Source organism: Capsicum annuum, chromosome 10 (assembly GCF_002878395.1).
Source record: "Capsicum annuum cultivar UCD-10X-F1 chromosome 10, UCD10Xv1.1, whole genome shotgun sequence".
Classification (NCBI taxonomy): Eukaryota; Viridiplantae; Streptophyta; class Magnoliopsida; order Solanales; family Solanaceae; genus Capsicum; species Capsicum annuum.
Window position 1 is genome coordinate 53,836,821 of NC_061120.1, and position 20,571 is coordinate 53,857,391.

General features: G+C 37.6%; 1 protein-coding gene across 9 annotated transcripts in view; it reads left to right on the top strand.

Annotated features, from left to right (window-relative positions):
• LOC107845704 (protein MON2 homolog) overlaps positions 1-20,324 on the top strand; it is a 111,108-nt gene extending 90,784 nt beyond the window's left edge. For 6 of the 9 annotated variants that reach the window (XM_047397911.1, XM_047397913.1, XM_047397914.1 and 3 more), the window contains exons 38-44: positions 17,087-17,261; positions 17,348-17,573; positions 18,175-18,484; positions 19,230-19,369; positions 19,460-19,578; positions 19,679-19,880; positions 20,076-20,324. In XM_047397911.1, the coding sequence (XP_047253867.1) occupies positions 17,087-17,261; positions 17,348-17,573; positions 18,175-18,484; positions 19,230-19,369; positions 19,460-19,578; positions 19,679-19,880; positions 20,076-20,163 (1,260 nt within the window). In that variant the 3' untranslated portion in view covers positions 20,164-20,324. The remainder of the gene's footprint in view (positions 1-17,086; positions 17,262-17,347; positions 17,574-18,174; positions 18,485-19,229; positions 19,370-19,459; positions 19,579-19,678; positions 19,881-20,075) is intronic. The other 3 variants (XM_016690162.2, XM_016690165.2, XR_007045658.1) reach the window with 2 other exon arrangements.
• The last annotated feature ends 247 nt before the right edge of the window (positions 20,325-20,571 follow it).

Below are 20,571 nucleotides of genomic sequence, written 5' to 3' on the forward strand. Positions count from 1 at the left end.
AATAAGCGCCATATGAAATAAGAGATAAGAAATAGGGCATCCGGAAAATGACACCCACCTAGTAGTAACAAACACTCACTGACCAGAGGCTCCCGCCACACCCAAACCCTCCTGACTAGGGGCTCCTACCTATGGACACAGTCCTAGGATTACTAACCCGGCTATACATGAACTCTTCTAACTACTTGTTACAACCCACGCACGCGTTCTAGCCTTCTACCCTTATCCGCGACCTCCACACCCATCAGAGCAGTCACAAAAATTATCATTGAGCTTAGCCTTGTAAATTTCTTTGATCCATCTTTGCATTTTATAGCACCATATGATAAAGTCTTGTAAATAATACTTATCTGCAATCAATTAAAAATCTTGATGAGTATTTTATATTGAATGTTAGCAAAATCACAAATGGGTCATCTTCACCTCCATCAAAACAAAAAAATTAACAGTCATTGTACAAAAAAATAAATCTAAAATAAGGAAATGGGTTATCTCCATCTCCATCAAAACTGCAGAATAAACAATATTTCTACATAAAATTATAAAATCACGAGACGGGTCACCAAAACATAGCAAATTGACAATAATTTCTACAAAAAATGTTAAAATCACGAAGTGGGTAAGCTCCATTTCCATCAAAACAACAAAATTTAATGATCATTTCTAATGAAATCGAAATGGGTCATCTACAATTCCATCAAAATAGCAAAAACTAAAAATCATTTCTATAGAAAAATTCGGAAATCACAAAATGGGTCATCCAAGTTCCATTAAAAACAACTCAATTAACAATTATTTCTACGAAAAAAATAAAAAATAACAAAATTGGTCATCTTTAATTCAATCACATCAAAATTACCAATTATTTCTACATCAAAATTCAAAATAGAGAAATGGGTCATTCACAATCTCATTAAATATCAATATCCAACAATAGTATTAACGAAAAAATAGAAATCACAAAATCGGTGGAGTTTGCCCCTTTATTTAGTAGGTTGGGTCAGGTAGATTTAAGTAGGATCCAAGTTTGGTTATAAAGGAGTTTGGTTATAAAGGATAATAACATTTTAATTAATTTAATTTTCGACCAATAGAAAGCTTCCACATAATAAATGAAATTTTTAATTAAGGTTTAAATTAGGTCTGTTAGTGGTAAGGGTAAAGTTGGGTCATAACGGTGGATGAAGGAGTATTTTAGAGCCAATAGGTTAACAAAGGGTATTTTAGAATCAATTTCAATACTTGAAGGGTATGTTAGGTTCATCTCCAAAAATGAAAAGGGTGATAGACAGTTTGGTGAACAAGCATCAAATGGGTTTTGTCAAGGGGAGTCAGATCATGGATGCAACTCTTATAGGTTAGTGAATATGTTGACTCAAGAACTAACTTGACATTGAAAAAGCCTGTGATTATTTTAATTGGGGCTATCTTCTAATCTTTTTTAAGCAAATGGGATTTGGATATGGATGGTTGAATTGGATAGATTTATGTATTAAAACTGGTAGGTTCTCTGTTGTAGTAAATGGAGAACCTGTTGGTTTTTTCCCTTTAGGAGGGGCCATAGACAGGGTGACCCTTTATCTCCATTTCTATTTGTTTTAGCCTCAGAAGGATTTAATAGCATGGTGAGGAGTAGGGGTGTTCATGGATCTATTTTTAATTAAAATAAAAAATAAACCAATTTAATTGGTTCTTTTAAAATTTCTAAAATCAAACTAAACCAAATAAAATAAAAACCATCGGTTTGGTTTGGTTTTACCCAACTAATGATAAATTGGTAATGGTAAAACAACGGAGACATGAGACAACTATTTCAAATGAACATTAGGAATCAACAAATTCCTTTTATTATCACAAGGTGAATGTATGAATCTTCTAGTATTTTTCAATAGGCATAATATATAAATAGGATCTTTAACTTGACACCAAATTATAACTATGGCCTTTATCTTTACCAATGCACAAGTAGGCCCTTTAACCATACAAAGGCTGAACAAGAAAATACTCCAATCTTACCTGGCGAAATGCGTGTATACTCTCAAAACCAAGTGCATTAGAGTTAGAATTAAAATGCTTTTTTGTTCAGCTTTTGTATAGTTAAGGGGCTTACTTGTGCATTGACAAAGTTAAAAGGTCATAGTTATAATGTGTCTTTTCTATTAGGTAGGTGGCAGCATCTGAGTGGATTACTAATCCACGTAAGAACGATTGAGTTTCATACATGTAAGTTGCAGAATTGGAGTGTTTTTTTGTTTAGCTTTTATATAGTTAAAGGGCCTACTTGTGCACTGGCAAAGTTAAAGAGCATAGTTATAATTTAGTGTCAAGTTAAAGGTTATGTTTATGTATTATGCCTTTTCAATACTATTTCAATGTTTTAGCTTGTTTAAGTTAAATAACTGTAGAGGTTATTCCACATCACATGTCTAACATCCACAAAACTAAGATCCAACATTAAATAGAATGATTAACCCTACAAAAAAACAAAGAGGCCAGGCATTGAAGAGTAGATGAATGTCTTACCAAAGAAAATTATAAATTGGCAAAATACCACACTGCATATAGACAATTAGATTTAGAGCGTTGGCTTTGAACATATCCTTTTAAGAAATGTCGTGCATATGAAATAAGTAGACTAAAATCAAACTAATAATTAAAAGATATCAAATATTTATAATTATTGTATTCAAAAAATTATAAAAGGGAAAAAACATCAAATACACCATGAATTTGTCCTGAAATGTCGATGACACACTCAAACTATTATGGCAACCTATTACACACCTATACTTTTTTGAACTGAATTTATTTCCACCCTAGCGCATATATAACCTGTCACATGACGGGAGGTGTATGTCACTCGCGTCATATCATTGCAAAAAGGTCTATGACACTCAAACTATTATGACAACCTATTACACACCTATACTTTTTTTAACTGAATTTATTTTCACTCTAGCGCATATATAACTAGTCACATGGCGGGAAATGTATGCCGCTCGAGCCATATCATCGCAATGTCACTGCTACATGAGATGCTATGTCATATTTCAAGTTTTTTTTTTCCTCTTAATATCACTTAATTGCTGAAACAAGGGGATACAAACTCTCTTAAGTTTTTTCACAATAGCAGCATCTCATAAAAGGTATAAGACTGTAGAGACATTGAAGGTGAATGGGAACATTATGGAGGACCCTGTCATAATCAAAGAGTCTATCAAGAATTTTTTTTAGAATTTGTATGAAGAAACAGAGATCTAGAGACCTGAACTACTGGTACAAGGAGCGACAAACATCAATGTGGAGAGCAAGCTGAACTAGAAGAGCTTTTTGAAGAGGACGAGATCCTGGGATGCTTAAAGCTATGTGTTATGGAGAAAGCTTCAGGGCCTAATGGCTTCCCCATGTCATTTTATCTAACATTTTGGGAGCTACTGAAAGACGATCTCAAGAAAACCATCCATGAGTTTTATGGTAAACAGAAGACCGAGAAGAGTTTCGATGCTACCTTTGTAGCACTCATTTCCAAGAAAATCGTAGCTACTGAATTAAAAGAGTTCAGGCCCATTAGTCCGATCACTGGAGTCAACAAAATAATTGCAAAGTTGTTGGCAGAAAGACTTAAGAGTGTGATGGATAAGCTAGTCAATAAGCCTCAGATGACCTTTATAAAAGGAAGGTAGATAATGGATGTGGCTCTTATTGCAAGTGAATGTATAGACTACAGAATGAAAGGGACTAGCCCAGGTGGAATGTGTAAACTAGCCATTGAAAAAGCTTATGATCATTTCATTTGGAGCTTCTTGCTGAACACTTTGAAACAAATGGGCTTTAGAGAAAGGTGTTGGGGATTGTTTAGGTTTTGTATTAGCATTGTGAGGTTCTCCATTCTTATAAATAATGAACTTGTGGGTTTTTCCTCATCAGGAAGGGGTGGAAGGAGTATCAGACAGGGTAATCCTTTATGTCCTTTTTTTGTTTATTTTGGTAATGGAGGGGTTTGGCAACATGATGATTATTGCAATACAAAATAGGTGGACCAGAGGCTTCCGGCTCAATGGACACAATGGTGACACTAAAGAGATGTGTCATCTACTCTATGTTGATGACACAGTTATTTTTTGTGAGCCACAAGTGGAACAAATAAGTTTCATCAAACTAGTCTTATTGTTTTTTGAAGGTTCTGCATGTCTGAAAACCAATCGAGGAAAGAGTAGTTTATTCCCTATTCAAGAGGCGACAAATATCCAACAACTAGCAAATATATTAAGATGCAAAATGGAGAAACTACCAACAACTTACTTAGGCATGCCGTTGGGGAACAAACACAAGGAAGTGGTGATTTGGGATAATATCTTGTAGAAGATGGAAAAGAGACTTATGAGATGGAAGGCTCAATACATATCACTTGGAGGTAGCCATAGACTCTCTCCCAACCTATGTTATGTCTCTTTTTCATTTACCTGCAACAGTGGTAAAGAAATTGGACAAACTTAGGAGAGATTTCTTATGGCATGGCTTCAAGGCAACCAAAGGATACAACTTGGTTAGGTGGAAAATGGTTCTTCTACATAGCAAAGAGAGGCAGGGGATGGGCCTCAGGGATCTGAGGAAGCATACTAACAGATTGATGTTGAAATGACTGTGGAGATACAATGGGGAGAGGCAATCCTTGTGGAAAGAGTTGATGAAGTGCAAATACGGGGAAGATGGTTTTCGGTGCAACAATGCAACACCGAAGTGTATGGAGAACAGTAAGAAACCTGTGGCCAAAATTGGAGTCAGATTTGCAAATTAGGGAGGGAGATGGTAGGAAAATTAGCTTTTAGCTGGATATCTGGCTCAAACGGTCTACCTTGAAGGACTTATTTCCTGACCTATTCAACCTTTGTACTAGCCCTGAGGCCAAGATTAGTGAATGTTGGACAGAGCAGGGATGAGACCTTTCTTTCTTAAGGCGTCTTAATGTCGGGGAAATAGAGATAACTGGCAAACTATTGGAGGAGCTGGGGAGCTTTGCCGGCACCAACAATAGTCCTGTAAGATGGGTCCGTAGCAAGGATGAAATTTTCTCAGTTGGCAAGGCTTATAGGAGGGAGATCAATGAACTAGGTTGCAGTAATAAGAAAATGTGGAAGAGAGTTTGAAGGAATCTAGCACCAACTATAGTCAAATGTTTTATTTGGTTGGTTGTTAGGAATGCATGCCTAGCACATGAAGTTCTGAGGATGAAAGGAAAGATAATTCTACCCTGGTGTTCTCTTTGTGGGAAGATGGGGGAGACTAACAGTTATTTGTTTCTACACTGCTCTTTCACATCCCAAATTTGGTCTATGTTCTTAAAATATCAGAAGTGAAATGGACTATGCCTGAGCACACAACAGATTTACTGAGTTGCTAGATCAAAAGAGGAAGGAGAAAGAAACAGAAGATTCGGTGGAACCTAATTCCACATTGCATCTGGTGGACTGTGTGGAAGGAAAGAAATAGCAGAAATTTTGAAGATAGGTTTAATTCCACTCATAAGATCAAATGGAGTTGCATTATATCTTTGTTTTTTTTGGTGTAAACAGTTTGGGCTAGAGGAGTCTGATCAATTTAAAGAATGTGAGAAATAATGGAGAAAAATATTATTGAATTATTGTCTCTAAATTATTACATTGAGACCTTATTTATAGACACTACATTCTAATCCTATTCCTAATAGGACACTACATTACAATCCTTTTCCAAGTAGAATTCAATATGTTATTCCTATTCATATTCTAACACTCCCCCTCATGCTGGTGCATACAAGTCATGCACCAAGCTTGTCACAAATTTTATTAATATGAGGACTGGTGAGGGACTTGATGAAAATATCTGCAAGTTGATCACTTGACTTCACAAATTTTGTAACAATATCTCCCGAGAGTATCTTTTCTCTAACAAAGTGACAATCAATCTCTATGTGCTTGGTACTTTCATGGAACATTGGATTAGATGCAATATGAAGGGCTGCCTGATTATCACATACAAGTTCCATCTTACCATTTTCTCCAAATTTTAATTCTCTCAGCAATTGCTTGATCCAAACTAGCTCGCAAGTTGCTGCAGCCATTGATCGATACTCTGCTTCGGCAGTAGATCGAGCAACCGCACTCTGTTTCTTACTCTTCCAGGATACCAAATTACCTCCTCCTAAAACATAATATCCAGATGTAGAACGTCTATCAGAGGGTGATCCTGCCCAATCAACATCTGTATATCCAATGATATGCTCATGGCCTCGATCCTCGAAGAGTAGTCCTTTACCCGGAGATGACTTTATACATCACAAAATTCGAACAACTGCATCCCCATGACTATCATAGGGAGAAGTCATAAACTGATTTACAACACACAGGAAAGGAGATGTCAGGTCTAGTCACTGTGAGATAATTCAACTTTCCAACCAACCGCCTATAACTTCCAGGGTCACTGAGAGGCTTCCCCTGTCCTGGCAGAAGTTTAGCATTTGGATTCATAGGAGTGTCAATGGGTCGACATCCCATCATTCCTGTTTCCTCAAGAATGTATAAAGCATACTTGCGTTGCGAAATAACAATACCTGAGCTGGATTGAGCAACCTCAATCCCTAGAAAGTATTTCAATCTGCCAAGGTCTTTAGTCTAAAATGCTGAAAGAGATGTTGCTTCAAGTTAGTGATACCATCTTGATCATTGCCGGTGATAACAATATCGTCAACATAAACCACCAAATAAATACACATATTTGGTTCAAAATGGCGATAAAACATTGAATGATTAGCTCCACTACGAATCATGCCAAACTCCTGAATAACTGTGCTAAACTTTCCGAACCAGGCTCAAGGGGATTGTTTCAAACCATAGAGTGACTTGCGCAATCGACATACAAGGTTACTAGACTCCCCCTGAGCAATAAAACCAGGTGGTTGCTCCATATAAACTTCTTCCTCAAGATCTCCATGCAGAAAAAATATTCTTAATGTCCAACTGATAAAGAGGCCAATGACGAACGGCAGCCATAGAGAGAAAAGACGGACTGATGCTATTTTAGCCATGGGAGAGAAAGTGTCACTAGAATCAAGCCCAAATATCTGTGTATATCCTTTGGCAAGCCTTCAGGCGATCAACCTAACCATCTGGACCATTTGACTGTATAAATCCAACGACAATCAACAATAGATTTACCTACCATTCGTATGTAAAGCAGTCATCTCATCAATCATAGCCTGTTTCCATCTTGAATGGGAAAGTGCTTCATCTGTAGTCTTAGGAACGGAAATAGAGGACAAAGATGATACAAAAGCATAATGGGGTAATGACAAACGATGATAACTCAAGAAAGTATAATGTGGGTTACCATTACGAGTGGATCTTATACCTTTTTGAAGTGCAACTGATTCACTAGGAAAAGGCAGGTCCGCAGTAGAGGAAGCGTCAGGCGTAGGACATGAATCATCTGGGACTGATACTGGACGTGGGCGCCGGTGATAAGTCAAAAGTGGTGGCACTGTGGCTGGAGATGGAGAAGTAACCGTAGATTCCTCAAAGATTGGTGTGGGTAAGACTGGAGGTATGGATAAAACCTCAGAGATATTAAGATGATCAGAAAATTTATAGTAAGGTTGAGATTCAAAGAATGTGACATCAGCGGACATAAGGTAGCAACCCAGATCAGGTGAATAACATCGATACCCTTTTGAACTCGAGAGTAACCAAGGAAGACACATTTGAGAGCACGAGGGGCTAATTTATCTTTTTCTGGGGCTAAGTTATGAACAAAACATGTGCTCTAAAAAACACGAGGGGGGATAGAGTAGAGATGTGATTGAGGAAATAGTATGGAATGCGGAACCTTATTCTGGATCGAAGATGATGACATTCTGATAATGAGATAGCAAGATGTGAGGATCGCATCGCCCCAAAAACGCAGTGGAACATGGGATTCAATGAGAAAAGTGCGAGCAGTCTCAATGAGATGCCTATTTTTTCTTTCTGCTATACCATTCTGCTGAGGGGTATATGGACATGATGTTTGGTGAATGATTCCTTGATGAGTCATAAACTCCTGAAATTGGGAGAATAAGTATTCTAAGACATTATCATTACGAAAAGCACGAATAGAAACGCCAAATTGATTTTGTATTTCAGCACAAAAACTTGTGAATATAGAGAATAACTCGGAACGATCTTTCATTAAGTAAACCTAAGTAAATTTTGAAAAATTATCGATGAAAGTAACAAAGTAACGAAATCCTAATGGTGAATTGACTCTACTAGGGCCCCAAATATCGGAATGAGCTAATGGGAAAATAGACTCTGAGCGACTCTCAATACTATGTGAAAATGTAGCACGGGTGTGTTTCTCAAGTTGAAATGACTCACAATCTAATGTGGATAGGCGACAAACTAGGCACCATCTTTTGTAGCTTGGATAGACTAGGATGTCTCAAACGTTTGTGAATAAGGTTGGGAGAATCTGTAGCGGAGCATGCTGTGAAGGAATTTGAAACAGTAAGATGGTAAAGGCCTTGTGATTCATGTCCTATGCCAATTGTCTGTCTCGTTTTGCGGTCCTGCATTAGAAAAGAATCATCAAAAAGAGTTATACTACAATCAAGGGCATGTGTCAAACGACTAATAGATGCATGGTTAAAAGGACAACCAGGGACATAAAGAACAGAGTCTAGAGTGACAGAAGATAGGAGTTTGGCTTGTCCAACTCCTTTTGGCTCTGTTCGAATTCCATTAGTTAAAGTAATAGCGGAAAGAGATTGTGAATAAACAATATCAGACAAAAGTGATTTATCACCAGAAATATGATCAGAAGCACTTGAGTTCAAAACCCATGATCCAAAGGTAGGAGATTGTGCAGGCTATTGGTAGAAATACATGTTTACTTGCTTGATACTAAAGATACTCATTATATTCCTTGTCTGATAAATACACCGGTTGATCACCTGTGGTGTTAGACTGCGCAATATAAGCATTTTTAGTTGGTCGACCATGCAAAGAATAACATATTCCACGAGTATGTCCAAGCCTATTACAATAACTACACTTAGGTCTAGAATAACATATGCCACGAGTATGTCCAAGCCTTTTACAATAACTACACCTAGGACGAGATCTTCCAAATCGACCTACCCCTTGTCGATTCTTCATGGACTGTGACGTTTGATTTTTTGATCTTCTCATTAAGGGCTCAGATTTAATCATAGGACTTGAACTTTCGATTTCAATATTTTTGGAGGAAAAAAACATATCATGCCCAAAAAATATCTTGGGAATTTGACTTGAAAATCTCAAGAACCAGATCTGAATTTCTGAAAAAAAAATCCCCGAAAAAGAAAAAAGCTGATGTCGCCGGAATTAGGGTTCGGCGGTCGGAATGTCAAAATAATTGTCGGAATCTGGAAAGGAGCAAGTGGTCGGAGTCATAATAGACTGGCGACCCCAACAGAAAAAGAAACAACTAAAAAATCGACCGGAGATGGGCTCACGTGCCGGCGAGTGACGCAGATCTCGCCGGAATTTCTGGATTCCGGCTGGCGCGTGGAGGGTAATTTTACGGCGGTTTTCATTGGGTTTTTGTCGCTTGATCTTTTCGATCCTTTTGGTAGTGTTGTATTTTTCACACAACCCACAAAATAAAAATTGACCCAAATCAGTCACTGGAATTGACGCACGGTGATTGAGTTATCTTTTCTGATATTTCTAACCTGCTTTGATACCATGTGAGAAATAATGGAGAAATATTATTGAATTGTCGTCTCTAAATTATTACATTGAGACCCTATTTATAGACACTACATTCCAATTCTATTCCTAATAGGACACTACATTACAATCCTTTTCCAAGTAGAATTCAATATGTTATTCCTATTCATATTCTAACAAAGAATTGCTAGGAGCTCTGTAAGTATTTTTATAGCTCTTTTTTTCCCTGTTTTTGTTCTCCCTTCTCCAGCATATCCTTAAATGCTGAAGAATACAAATTACCAATTCTAAAAAAAAAAAAAAAAAAAAAAAAACCTAAACAGGCAGACGAAGCACAATCACTCTTTGAAAACAAAAAAAAAAAAAAAGCTAAACAGGCTGACTAGGGACTTTTTGTGGAAAAGGAAACAAAGAGGGAGGAGGCTGCAACTTAGTGAAATGGGAAGTAGCACAAATGAGCAAAGCCAGTGTTGACTTGGCATCAGAAATTTAAAGATACAAGATAACTGCCCTTTGATGAAGTGGTTATGGAGGTTCAGTGGAGAGGAATCAAGTTGGTGGAGAGGTTATTCTGCATAGAAATGGCCCAATCGGTACTTGGTACTCCAATGAGGTTACAGTTACACCACATATGTTGTGGGAGCCTGGAGAATGGAGAACAATCAGAAGCTTTATTGACAAACCTACAGGGGGATACTATTAAGGTGGGAAATGACAACAAAACAAAGGTGCGCAAGCTGGCCTGGACACTATGGGTATATAGAATAAATAAACTATGTTGTGAAAGGATGTCTGGGAGCCTCAATACATAACTCCTTTCCTGATCTAGTGGTTCTGCGCAGCACTCCTGAAGCTACTATCAATGTGTGATGGACTCTTCAAGGATGAGACTTTTCATTCTTGGGGGGGGGGGGGGGGTGAATGATTGGAAGTAGAGAGGTGAAGGCACACCTTGGATGGAGTTTTTCCAATTGTCAGGGTTTATAAGATGGAGAGCTTGGTACAGCAGGGGAGGGTACCAGAGCATGGAAGAATATCTAGAAAAGTTAGGCACCAACAAAAAGTGAAATGCTTCACATGGCTAGTGGCAAAGATGGTCTGCCTCACACATAAGTCCTACGGAAGAAGTGGATGCCTGTAGTAACCAAGTGCTTTTTGTGCAATGAAATTGGTGAAACAAACCTCTTATTCCTTCACTGCAAATTTATAGCTCAACTTTGAAATCTGTTCTTTAGTTTCATAGCAAGTGGACAATGCATGAACATACAATAGATCTAATGAGCTCTTGTCTTAGAAGAGGGGGCAGTATGAGTTGGAAAATATTGTGGAGGATAATACCTTCCTGCATATGGTGATAGTATGGAAGGAGAGAAATTGGAGATGCTTTGAAGATAAAATTATGACCATTCATGATGTGAAATGGAACTACATTGTTTCTTTATTTATTTATTTTTTTTGGTGTAAGAAAATTGTGTAGAGGAAGTCGATTGTCTTGTAGTTTCTTTGGCTATGTTGCTCGGGCTCTTTAAAATGTTGACGGGTGCGTGTCGGATCCTCTAAAAGTAGTGTATTTTTGAGTATCAAACATGGGTACGACATCAATTTTAGAGAGTCCAAGCAACATAGTTCTTTTTAGGTACCTTGTAAATCAAGTTTCATACTCTTTTTTGCCCATGAGTTCTATCTCTAATCTAGCGGTACTTTACAACTATAAATGACAAATAAGTATATTAGTGAGGAAAATATTATGAATAAATTTTTTTACCTTTTCCTTGAATTGCATATATATGTTTTCCCCTTTATTATGCGTTTTCTTAAAATCTAAAACCCATACTTACGTTGTTTTTGCGCTTTTGGAGAAATATAAGATAAGAATATTATTGAATTGTTCTAACTATATTATTACATTGATACCCTATTTTTAGACACTATTCTAATCCTTTTCCAAGTAGGACACTACATTACAATCCTTTTCTTAGTAAGATTCTGTATACTATTCCTTTTCCTACTCATATTCCACTATTCCACTCCCTCTCAGGCTGGTGTATTCAAGTCATATGCCAAGCTTGTTACAAATGTAATTAACATGAGGACCGATGAGGGACCTGATAAAGCTATCTGCAAGTTGATCACTCGACTTACACAAATTTTGTAACAATATCTCTTGAGAGTATCTTTTCTCTAACAAAGTGACAATCAATCTCAATTTACTTAGATCTCTCTGATAAACTTGGGCAAATAGTGATTTGGACTCTTTGCCCATCTCATGACAAAGTGATATTTGATTTTTTGATCTCCTCCTAAAGGGTTTAGACGTAATAATTGGACTAAACCAAAATCAGCGATGCACGTTTGTAGAAATTGTGAAAGATCTCTATGGAAAACTAATAAAGGAGGCCGGATTAGGGTTCCATTGATCTAAATTCAAAACAAAACTAATGGAAAGGCTCGTAAGGAATGGGGAAACCTATCAGAAAAAGAATTGCTCGAAAAACTAGTTGGGATGGGTCTAGAATCACCATAACAGTATTGAAGCGATGTACTATTAGTTTTGACTACTGAAAAAGGGTCAAAATCTGAGAAAATTATATGGGTAGGTTCAGAGTGATGGTGAGACCTTATTGAAACTATGTGAAACAATTTGTGGAGTCATCGGAAAGACGCACGGAACTACACAAATCAGATTTGTGGAGTCATCGAAAAGACACATGGAACTGTAAATCAGATCCGAGGAATCAACGGAAAGACGCATGGTGCTACGAAACTCAGATATGAGAAAATTGTCCGAAAATATGCATGGTGCAAATAGAAAGTAGTTTGAAATGATGCATGGTCCTAAGCATATAAGATTTGAGAAAGTAGTCATCAGAAAGATGTATAGTGTTACATATTAGATATGAGAAGCCACCGGAAAGAAGCACGGTTACCCAACTTTTGCTAACATAATCATTGCATGACGGGTGGCTATATGAGTTATAACCGCCCGCCGACTGTGGAAGTTTTTTTTTTGATTCTCTACCAAGATCGTAAAAGCTCGGATACCATGTGAAGAAATATAAGATGAGAATATTATTGAACTGTTGTAACTACATTATTATATTGAGACCCTATCTATGGACACTACATTCCAATCCTTTTTCAAGTAGGACATTACATTACAATCATTTTCCAAGTAGGATTCCGCAGTGTTATCAAAACCGAAAAGTGCAAAAAAGCTCTAAGGTTTGTTTGGCTATTTAAGCGCAAAATGTGATAACGGGTGGGCTTTAATGAAAAAAGCGCAAAGGGAGAAAAAAATACAAATATATATATATGTTTAGTCCTAGATTAATAATTATAAGCTTGAATGACAAATATTTGAACAAGGAAATTGATAAAAATATTGCAATAAAGTGAAATATCAATTGTTTAGTGTCGCCTCTCCAGAAGACGTTCATTGGCAAGGAAAGTCTTAAAAAATTGATGACGACACTGATGCACACATTAATCGAGGCGAAGCGCTCAACATGTTTTGAGCCTCTCTTTAGGGCTTAAGCGCGCCTTTGATAACACTGGGGTTTTGTATACTTTTTCTTCTTCTACTCATATTCTGACATGCTTAAACCCCAATAGACCTGGAGCTCTACAACTCTGGAATCCATAAACTAGTAGCTGATAACAAGAATATGACTCCACGTGCTCGTCAACACAATTCAACATAGCCTACGTGAATCAAATATGTAAATCAACATATATATAAGCAATGCTCATGACAGTCCCAGTACCACCATGTAAATCTGCATGAATACCATAATGTTATTCTAGCTTGTATCATTTGCTTCACTCTGGATCTTCAGTAAAGCTGAGAAATTCCAAGTGCATTACCTTAACTCACTCTTATGCTTTTTGAAGCCATGTCAGGACTCCACATTAACATGTCTAAAAGTATTATTTATCCTGTTAATGACTGAGGGGCGTTCAGCCACCTGACTATAAAGGAAGGGGGGGTTCAGCCACCTGACTTGGAGAATTTGGCAGGCATAATGTGTTGCTTAATTGGTTCTTCTACCACTACCTATTTGGGGTCACCACAGGGTGCCAGTTACAAATTAGTTGGGGCTTGGAATGTTATTGTGGAAAAGCTTGAAAGAAGAGCAGTTTCCTGGCAGCAACAATATCTCTGACTAGGGGGCAGGGTAACACTCATGAGTAGTGTCTTGGATGGTATTCCCACCTATTTTATGTTCCTCTTCCCTATGCCAGCTGAGGTGCAAAAGAAACTTGACAAGATTAGGAGAGACTTCCATTGGGAAGGCGGCAATAGTAAGGATCACAAATTCCACCTTGTGAATTGGTCCAAAGTCACTACGCCAAAGCAGTTTGGAGGCTTAGGGATTAAAGACTTTGCTTTTACGTAACAAGAGTATGCTATTGACGTGGAACTGTACAATCATGAGACAACTGGTCTATGGAAGGAGGTTATCCAGCAAAATGTTGTGGCACAAGTCACTGGTACTCTAATGAAGTCACAACCTCTTAAGACATCGGGGTCGGGAAAGCTATCAGGAAGTTGTGGAAGGTCTTCTCTAGTAATGCTTCTCTCAAGGTAGGAAGTAGGGAGCATGTCAAGTTCTGAAACTACGCGTGGTTGGATACATTCCTCTTATGAATGTATTTCTAAGCATTTTAGATTGCGTACAATCCAGACTCAACCATCTCCCAATGTAGTGAAGAAGGAATGTGACTTTGAGGAAAAATCTAAATGACTGTGAGTTGGAAGTATTTATGGCTCTTATGGCCACCATTCAGATCAATCCAGTCCACATTTAACGCAGGGACAGACTCACTTGGGGAAGTTACAGGGATGACTTCTATTAGGTCAAAGAAGGCTACTTGCATCTAAGCTCAAGGAACACACTTATTGATCTATGGCCCTGGAAACTTACTTGGAGAATTAAGATGCCTCCAGTAATCATTTGGTTCAGCTGGGTCAATGTTGTAGGATCTTGCTTAACTTGAGATAATCTTATGTCGAGGAAGTTCCATTTAGCCAACAGATGCTACATGTTCTTGTGCAACTCAGAGTCTATCTATCATCTGTTTCTTTTTTGCACTGTTGCCACAGACCATTGGAACATGTTCTGTCTCCTTTTGGACTGACTTGGGCCATGCCAGGCTCTTTGAAAGAGGCTTTTGTGTTTTGGAGCTCCTGGAGAGTTGGGAAGTCCATCAAAATGATCTGATCTTTGGTTCCTGCTTGTATTTTCTGGTGCTTATATATGGAAAGGAACTAAAGGTGTTTTGATGGCATTCCAACTCCCACTCCTTTTAAGGCAAGATGTTTGTCTTTATAGTTAGGTCAACCACTCTGTAATTACTGTTGATTCTTTCCTAGAATTTATCAACTCCATAGATCTAATGTTGATAGCCGTGATAGCTTTTTTTTTTTGGCTTTCCTGGGAGCTGATAATTTCTTTCTTTGTAATGCTTGCATCTTCTTGATGCTTTTTGTTAATGACATCCTTCATATTTCATCAAAGAAAAATTTACATGCACAACAAAGTAGCAATTATACAACTTGTGTCTTACCATAAGTTAAGATTTGCTCAAAGTCAAAGTCGACCCTAAAACTCAAATACGGTTAACATAGTCAAACATTAAAAAAAAAAAAATTTCAAATCCAAGTTACTCTTAACCCCACGAGTCCAACTTTATGCTTAGATTTCCATTTGGAGTCCATTTAGCCCATCAAATCCATAATTTATTGTGTCTAGGGTATAGGCCTGAAATCCCCTTTTCCGCCTTTAGGTCCGCTATAAAGCCTACCGGCCGGCCAGCTTTCCGATCGCTTTTTGAGGCCGGTTTGGATGAGCAAAGGAAAGAAAAAAGAAATAAGGATTTCCCCTTTGCTTTGACAATGAAATTCTGCCCCCCGTCCCCTTCATAAAAAGAGAAAGATTTATATTGGATCCGTCGGGACTGACGGGGCTCGAACCCGCAGCTTCCGCCTTGACAGGGCGTTCCATGTTTTAATGGTTAATCTTCAAATAAAAGCAAGTATAATCACCATGAAGGAGTTAAGAATAATTACCTTGAAGTATTATGAAGTTTCCCAGTCGAAATCCCTCAATTCCCGTTGCTAGTGGTGAAAGTTGTGTTTGAAATTATGGACCAGACCATATATACTTGTTAGCATTGTGATCGTTGCACATACGTCGCTATCGTGGTACTGGTCCTGGCCCTAGACCCGCTATATTGCTATCGCGAGAACTCACTTGATCAACAAAGCTTGCCATTGACCTCACAATCATACTAAAGGTCAACTGTCCCAGGTAAAATATTCCTCTGCAAATGTGACATAAGCCACCACAAATGGTGACCTTTGCCCAGACATCCTCTCCTGCAATCATGACACTCCCTCCGCAAACACGAGAAACACCAAAAATTACACGTTGCATTTTTCAATTTCAATCTTTTTTGGAGCATGTCCTAACCCCTTGAGTATCAAACCAAACCAAACCTACAGGTCACAAATGACTGTATTAATATATGTGCATGCTTAAAATGCAATTTAGAATGCAAATGGCCAAAATGAGGGGTTGTGTTATGACATTAATTCTCTTAGAACGTCTGTACATTTTAATATCATATAAATTTGTGAGAACTGTATGAGTTGTTCTGAAGTGTTGAGTATATATATATGAGTAGATCCAAGTGTCGTTCTTTTTTATCTTTTCAATAAAATTTTATGACAAAAAGAGAGTATACTTTATACAATATGAATTTAACAACCCTCTAGGCTAGAGGTTCCCTTGTTATTAATTGTACGAAAGACCATCTTCACTTGATTACCAGAAGCAGTCAGTCAGAAAGAACTGCACCTTCTTTCTAGTAAACTCACTTGGCTGTTCTATGCATCTATAATTGTGGTGATTGTATTATGGAGTTCCATCCCTCACCGAGGTTCATAATCGTTCATCTGGCAGCTACCCAACTTTTAGCTAATTATCAAACTTGCCACAAGATCCGGATATCTTTAATTATCTCGTGTTTTGTTTTAATTTGGATTCTAACTAATGTTCTGTATCATTTCTTGAACATTCAATCAATCAACCATTTCTCAAGCTCTCATTACCAAACTAATAGGAGTTGGTTATATGAATTCCGTATAACTATTCCACTGTATTCGTGTTCATTTCATTCTAATTCAAAATAATTTGTCCTAAGAAAGACTAGTTGGGGCTTTCTAACTCTGCATTCTTTCTGAAACATGGTAGACGGAAAATTGTTGGGTGTACTCAGCTAGATACTGCAATAAACCTTACAGTTTAACTGTTTGCTTATGATTTTAAATTTTTCTGCAATGAAATTTCTTTCTCTAGGGTCATATTCCACCTCTGCAACGTTCTGCACTGGAAATACTTCCGCAACTGCGTCCAGCAGAACATCTTTCTGCCATGTGGTCACCGCTGCTTACAAAATTATTGTTGTATCTTCCAAGCTCCGTTTCCTGTATGGGAAGCATTGAAGATGAGAATGACCACGAGTCCAGTGAGAGTAGTTACTTGTTTGGAATCAAGACATTTCTTTGAGCTGTTTTATATTCTTAAACAAAGTTTATTTTGTTTGATATTGTGGCCCAGGGACCAAAGATAATGCTGAGATCAGTTATGGAATTGCTTCAGAATCCCAAGGGGAAGTAGAAGCTTCACCTAAGAATCCTGAATTATCTACAGCGTCAACTACAGTGATTGTCTCAAATCATCTTTTCGCGGAAAAACTTGTCCCTGTGTTAGTGGCTCTCTTCTTGCAGGCTCCACCTGCAGAGAAATACAAAATTTTACCTGATATTATTCAAACTCTTGGAAGGTGAGAGTTTATCATGTATGATAGATCCTCTAGTTTCTTTTCCCGTCTTATCATTAAAATCTGGTCATGAATGAAAGATTCTCTTGTTTCTTTTTTCCCACCATCATCAACAGCTGCTCATAATGTTTGGTTAAAAATACTACGCTGAAGTATATTCTCTTACAGAAGGGAACTATCTTTAAGAGTTGGCTAGGATGTGCAAGATATTGTAACCTTGTTATGCAATTGGAAGAAAAGGCTTCTAATCCGATCTTATTATGAAGTTGGGGGAGGAAGGGAACTGATAATACCATTCTCATGCTCTCTTTAGTTAATCATACAAAAGTACCACGGAATACTGGCATGATATTATGACAAAAATAAGAAATGATCTGCTTTTGACGTAATTCTTTCTCATTTCTCTCTGAATTTGTAGGCTTTTATTGTATTTTTGCTTAATTTTATTTTGGCTCACATGTCAATGATACGTAAGTCATTCTGTATGGATCAAAGCTGGAAGTGCTTATACTTCTTTTATTGATTGTGTTCATCTTTCAAGGAGATTAATATGCTCGAAGAATTTGGAGCTTCTTATAAACTGAGGTCTGCATTTCTTTCGTAGATGTATGATAACAAGAAGAGACAATCCTGATGGCTCACTTTGGAGACTAGCAGTTGAAGGATTCAGTTGCATTCTGCTTGATGATATCAGCAAATTGACAGAGAATGCAGGGCCTGAGTTGACTATCACCAGACCTGCAAGATTGCGTATCTGGAAAGAAGTTGCTGACATTTTTGAGATATTTCTAATAGGCTACTGTGGTCGTGCACTTTCAGTGATGGTGGACAGTGCTGATGAATCTCTCGAGATGAATCTCTTGGATATTCTAGGAGACAATATTCTCAAATTGCAGATTGATGCGCCTCTTGAAGTAACTGTCTAACCCAAATCTTTTTAGATATTGAAACTCTAGTTCGTTCACTTTACAGCTGCACGTACTTGGTATCATTTCGCAAACACTTCATTTTGGGCCACTTGGTACCTCCCATGTTAATGAACCTAGTCCAATTTTGGAACTTCTGTACGCGAGATGTGCTTGTGCGTTTCAGAAGTTCAAAGGTGTAGAATTTTCATGTCTACTCTTCTCCGAAAAAGAATTAAATGCTATCTATCACGTGTTTCTCTCAATCGATTGCATGCCATTAGGCATTAGCCAATAAAGTTTTTCTAAATGTCCCCAATTTCTCTTTGATTTTTCTAAATACCAACTCCAACGAATAGCCAACCACCACCATCTTTAGGACCCTTGTTTTTGTAAACAATTCAACAACTAATAGATACCTTTCCAAGGAACTGAATTCTCGAAAATAGGCTACGGAAAATGAACATATGCATATCAGGTGACACAGATCTGATCAATAAGATGTGAGATAATCAGATTGTTTATGGCCTTCTGCATAAATATGGAAATCAGCCATAAATTAATAACCCAGATTGGTGTCTTGAGAAGTTCAGCAGACGATAAAATATGATGTTTATCCATTTTTACAGCTCAGACAATTTACTTACTAGCCACTTGAAGTTGTATTTATGTTTCTTTGAATTCATGTATTTTAATTATGCATTGAAGAAAACTTCGAGATCAAGTATAATGTTGATGATCATGTTAATTGCAGATTCTGGAACGTCTAATCACCACTCTGGATCGGTGTGCATCACGTACATGTTCCTTGCCGCTTGAGACTGTTGAACTGATGCCTTCACATTGTAGCAGGTTCTCCTTGACCTGTTTGCAAAAGCTGTTCCTTCTGTGCAGGTGTATATAATACTCAGTAATTGACATTTCCTTTCTTATTTTCCATGTTTGCTGTGATTGTCATTTCACACTCATTTCACTTGGTTTCAGCCAAGGAACCGGTGAATGGAATTCAACTAGATGTGAAGTGAGCAACATATCAATAAAAATATTGATAAGCAGATGTGAATTCATTCTGGAAAGGTACTTGATGGACGAGATCAAATTGGGTGGGTGATCTATTTCTGTTGATAGGGATTTCAAATGCTTCTCTTCTTGTTATTCTTGTGTTCTTCTGCTTATTTCTCAAATCATACAACTATGTCTCAGGAGAAAATCCATTGCCAGCGGCACGTGTGGAAGAAGTTATCTTTACCCTCCAAGAGCTTGCACTTCTTGTGATTCATTCAGACACAGTTTCCCAACTTCCTTTAAATCCTTGCTTAAAACAATGCCTTACAGGCGAGAATCAAGCTAGGCGTTCACATTTACTTGTTCTTTTCCCATCCTTATGTGAACTTGTCATATCAAGGTAAGCGATTGAAAGGACAAAAGAGAATGTGGTGGTTAAAGTGGTTTTACTCAGGATTCTTCTTTCTAGGCATCTTTTGGTTAAAGCATCTATTGCAACATAGTATGGTTATTTCATAGCGAACTTTTGACTCTTCCTTTCTATTGTTGTTTTTCTTAATGAAGTGGATATCTAATATGACTCTTTTATTCGCAGGGAAGCTACAGTGAGAGAGCTGGTGCAACAGTTGCTAAGATACATCACAACTGAGTTAGGATTACGGAACTCTAGTTTAGCAATTTGAGAAATGGAAAATGGTTGCATTTTCTAACAGTTGGCTCCTAATATTTGTCTATACGTGAGGAATTGTTTTCGTCTTCCTCCAATTTTTGGTGTTTTATAATGGTATGTGTGTATTATGCGAAAATAATGTCTTGTTCGTTATGATATGCATCTTTTCCTTTACTCTGAGGTGGTATCCTTATTCTATCAGCCTTTGGCAAACCTGCCACTATTATTCGATTAAGTTGCTTTTCTCCCTTAGTTACTGTTCTGTTGAAACTTTACATAATCTTGTCGTGTTCAAGTTATTTTTTAACAGACTTGTTCTAATTTACTTTTATATCATGTGCCTCCCAGTCGTTCACATGGACTGTGGCAGAACAATTTTAGATGTGAAAGGAGTTGTGGTCTAGTGTGAGTGTGGAGGTTG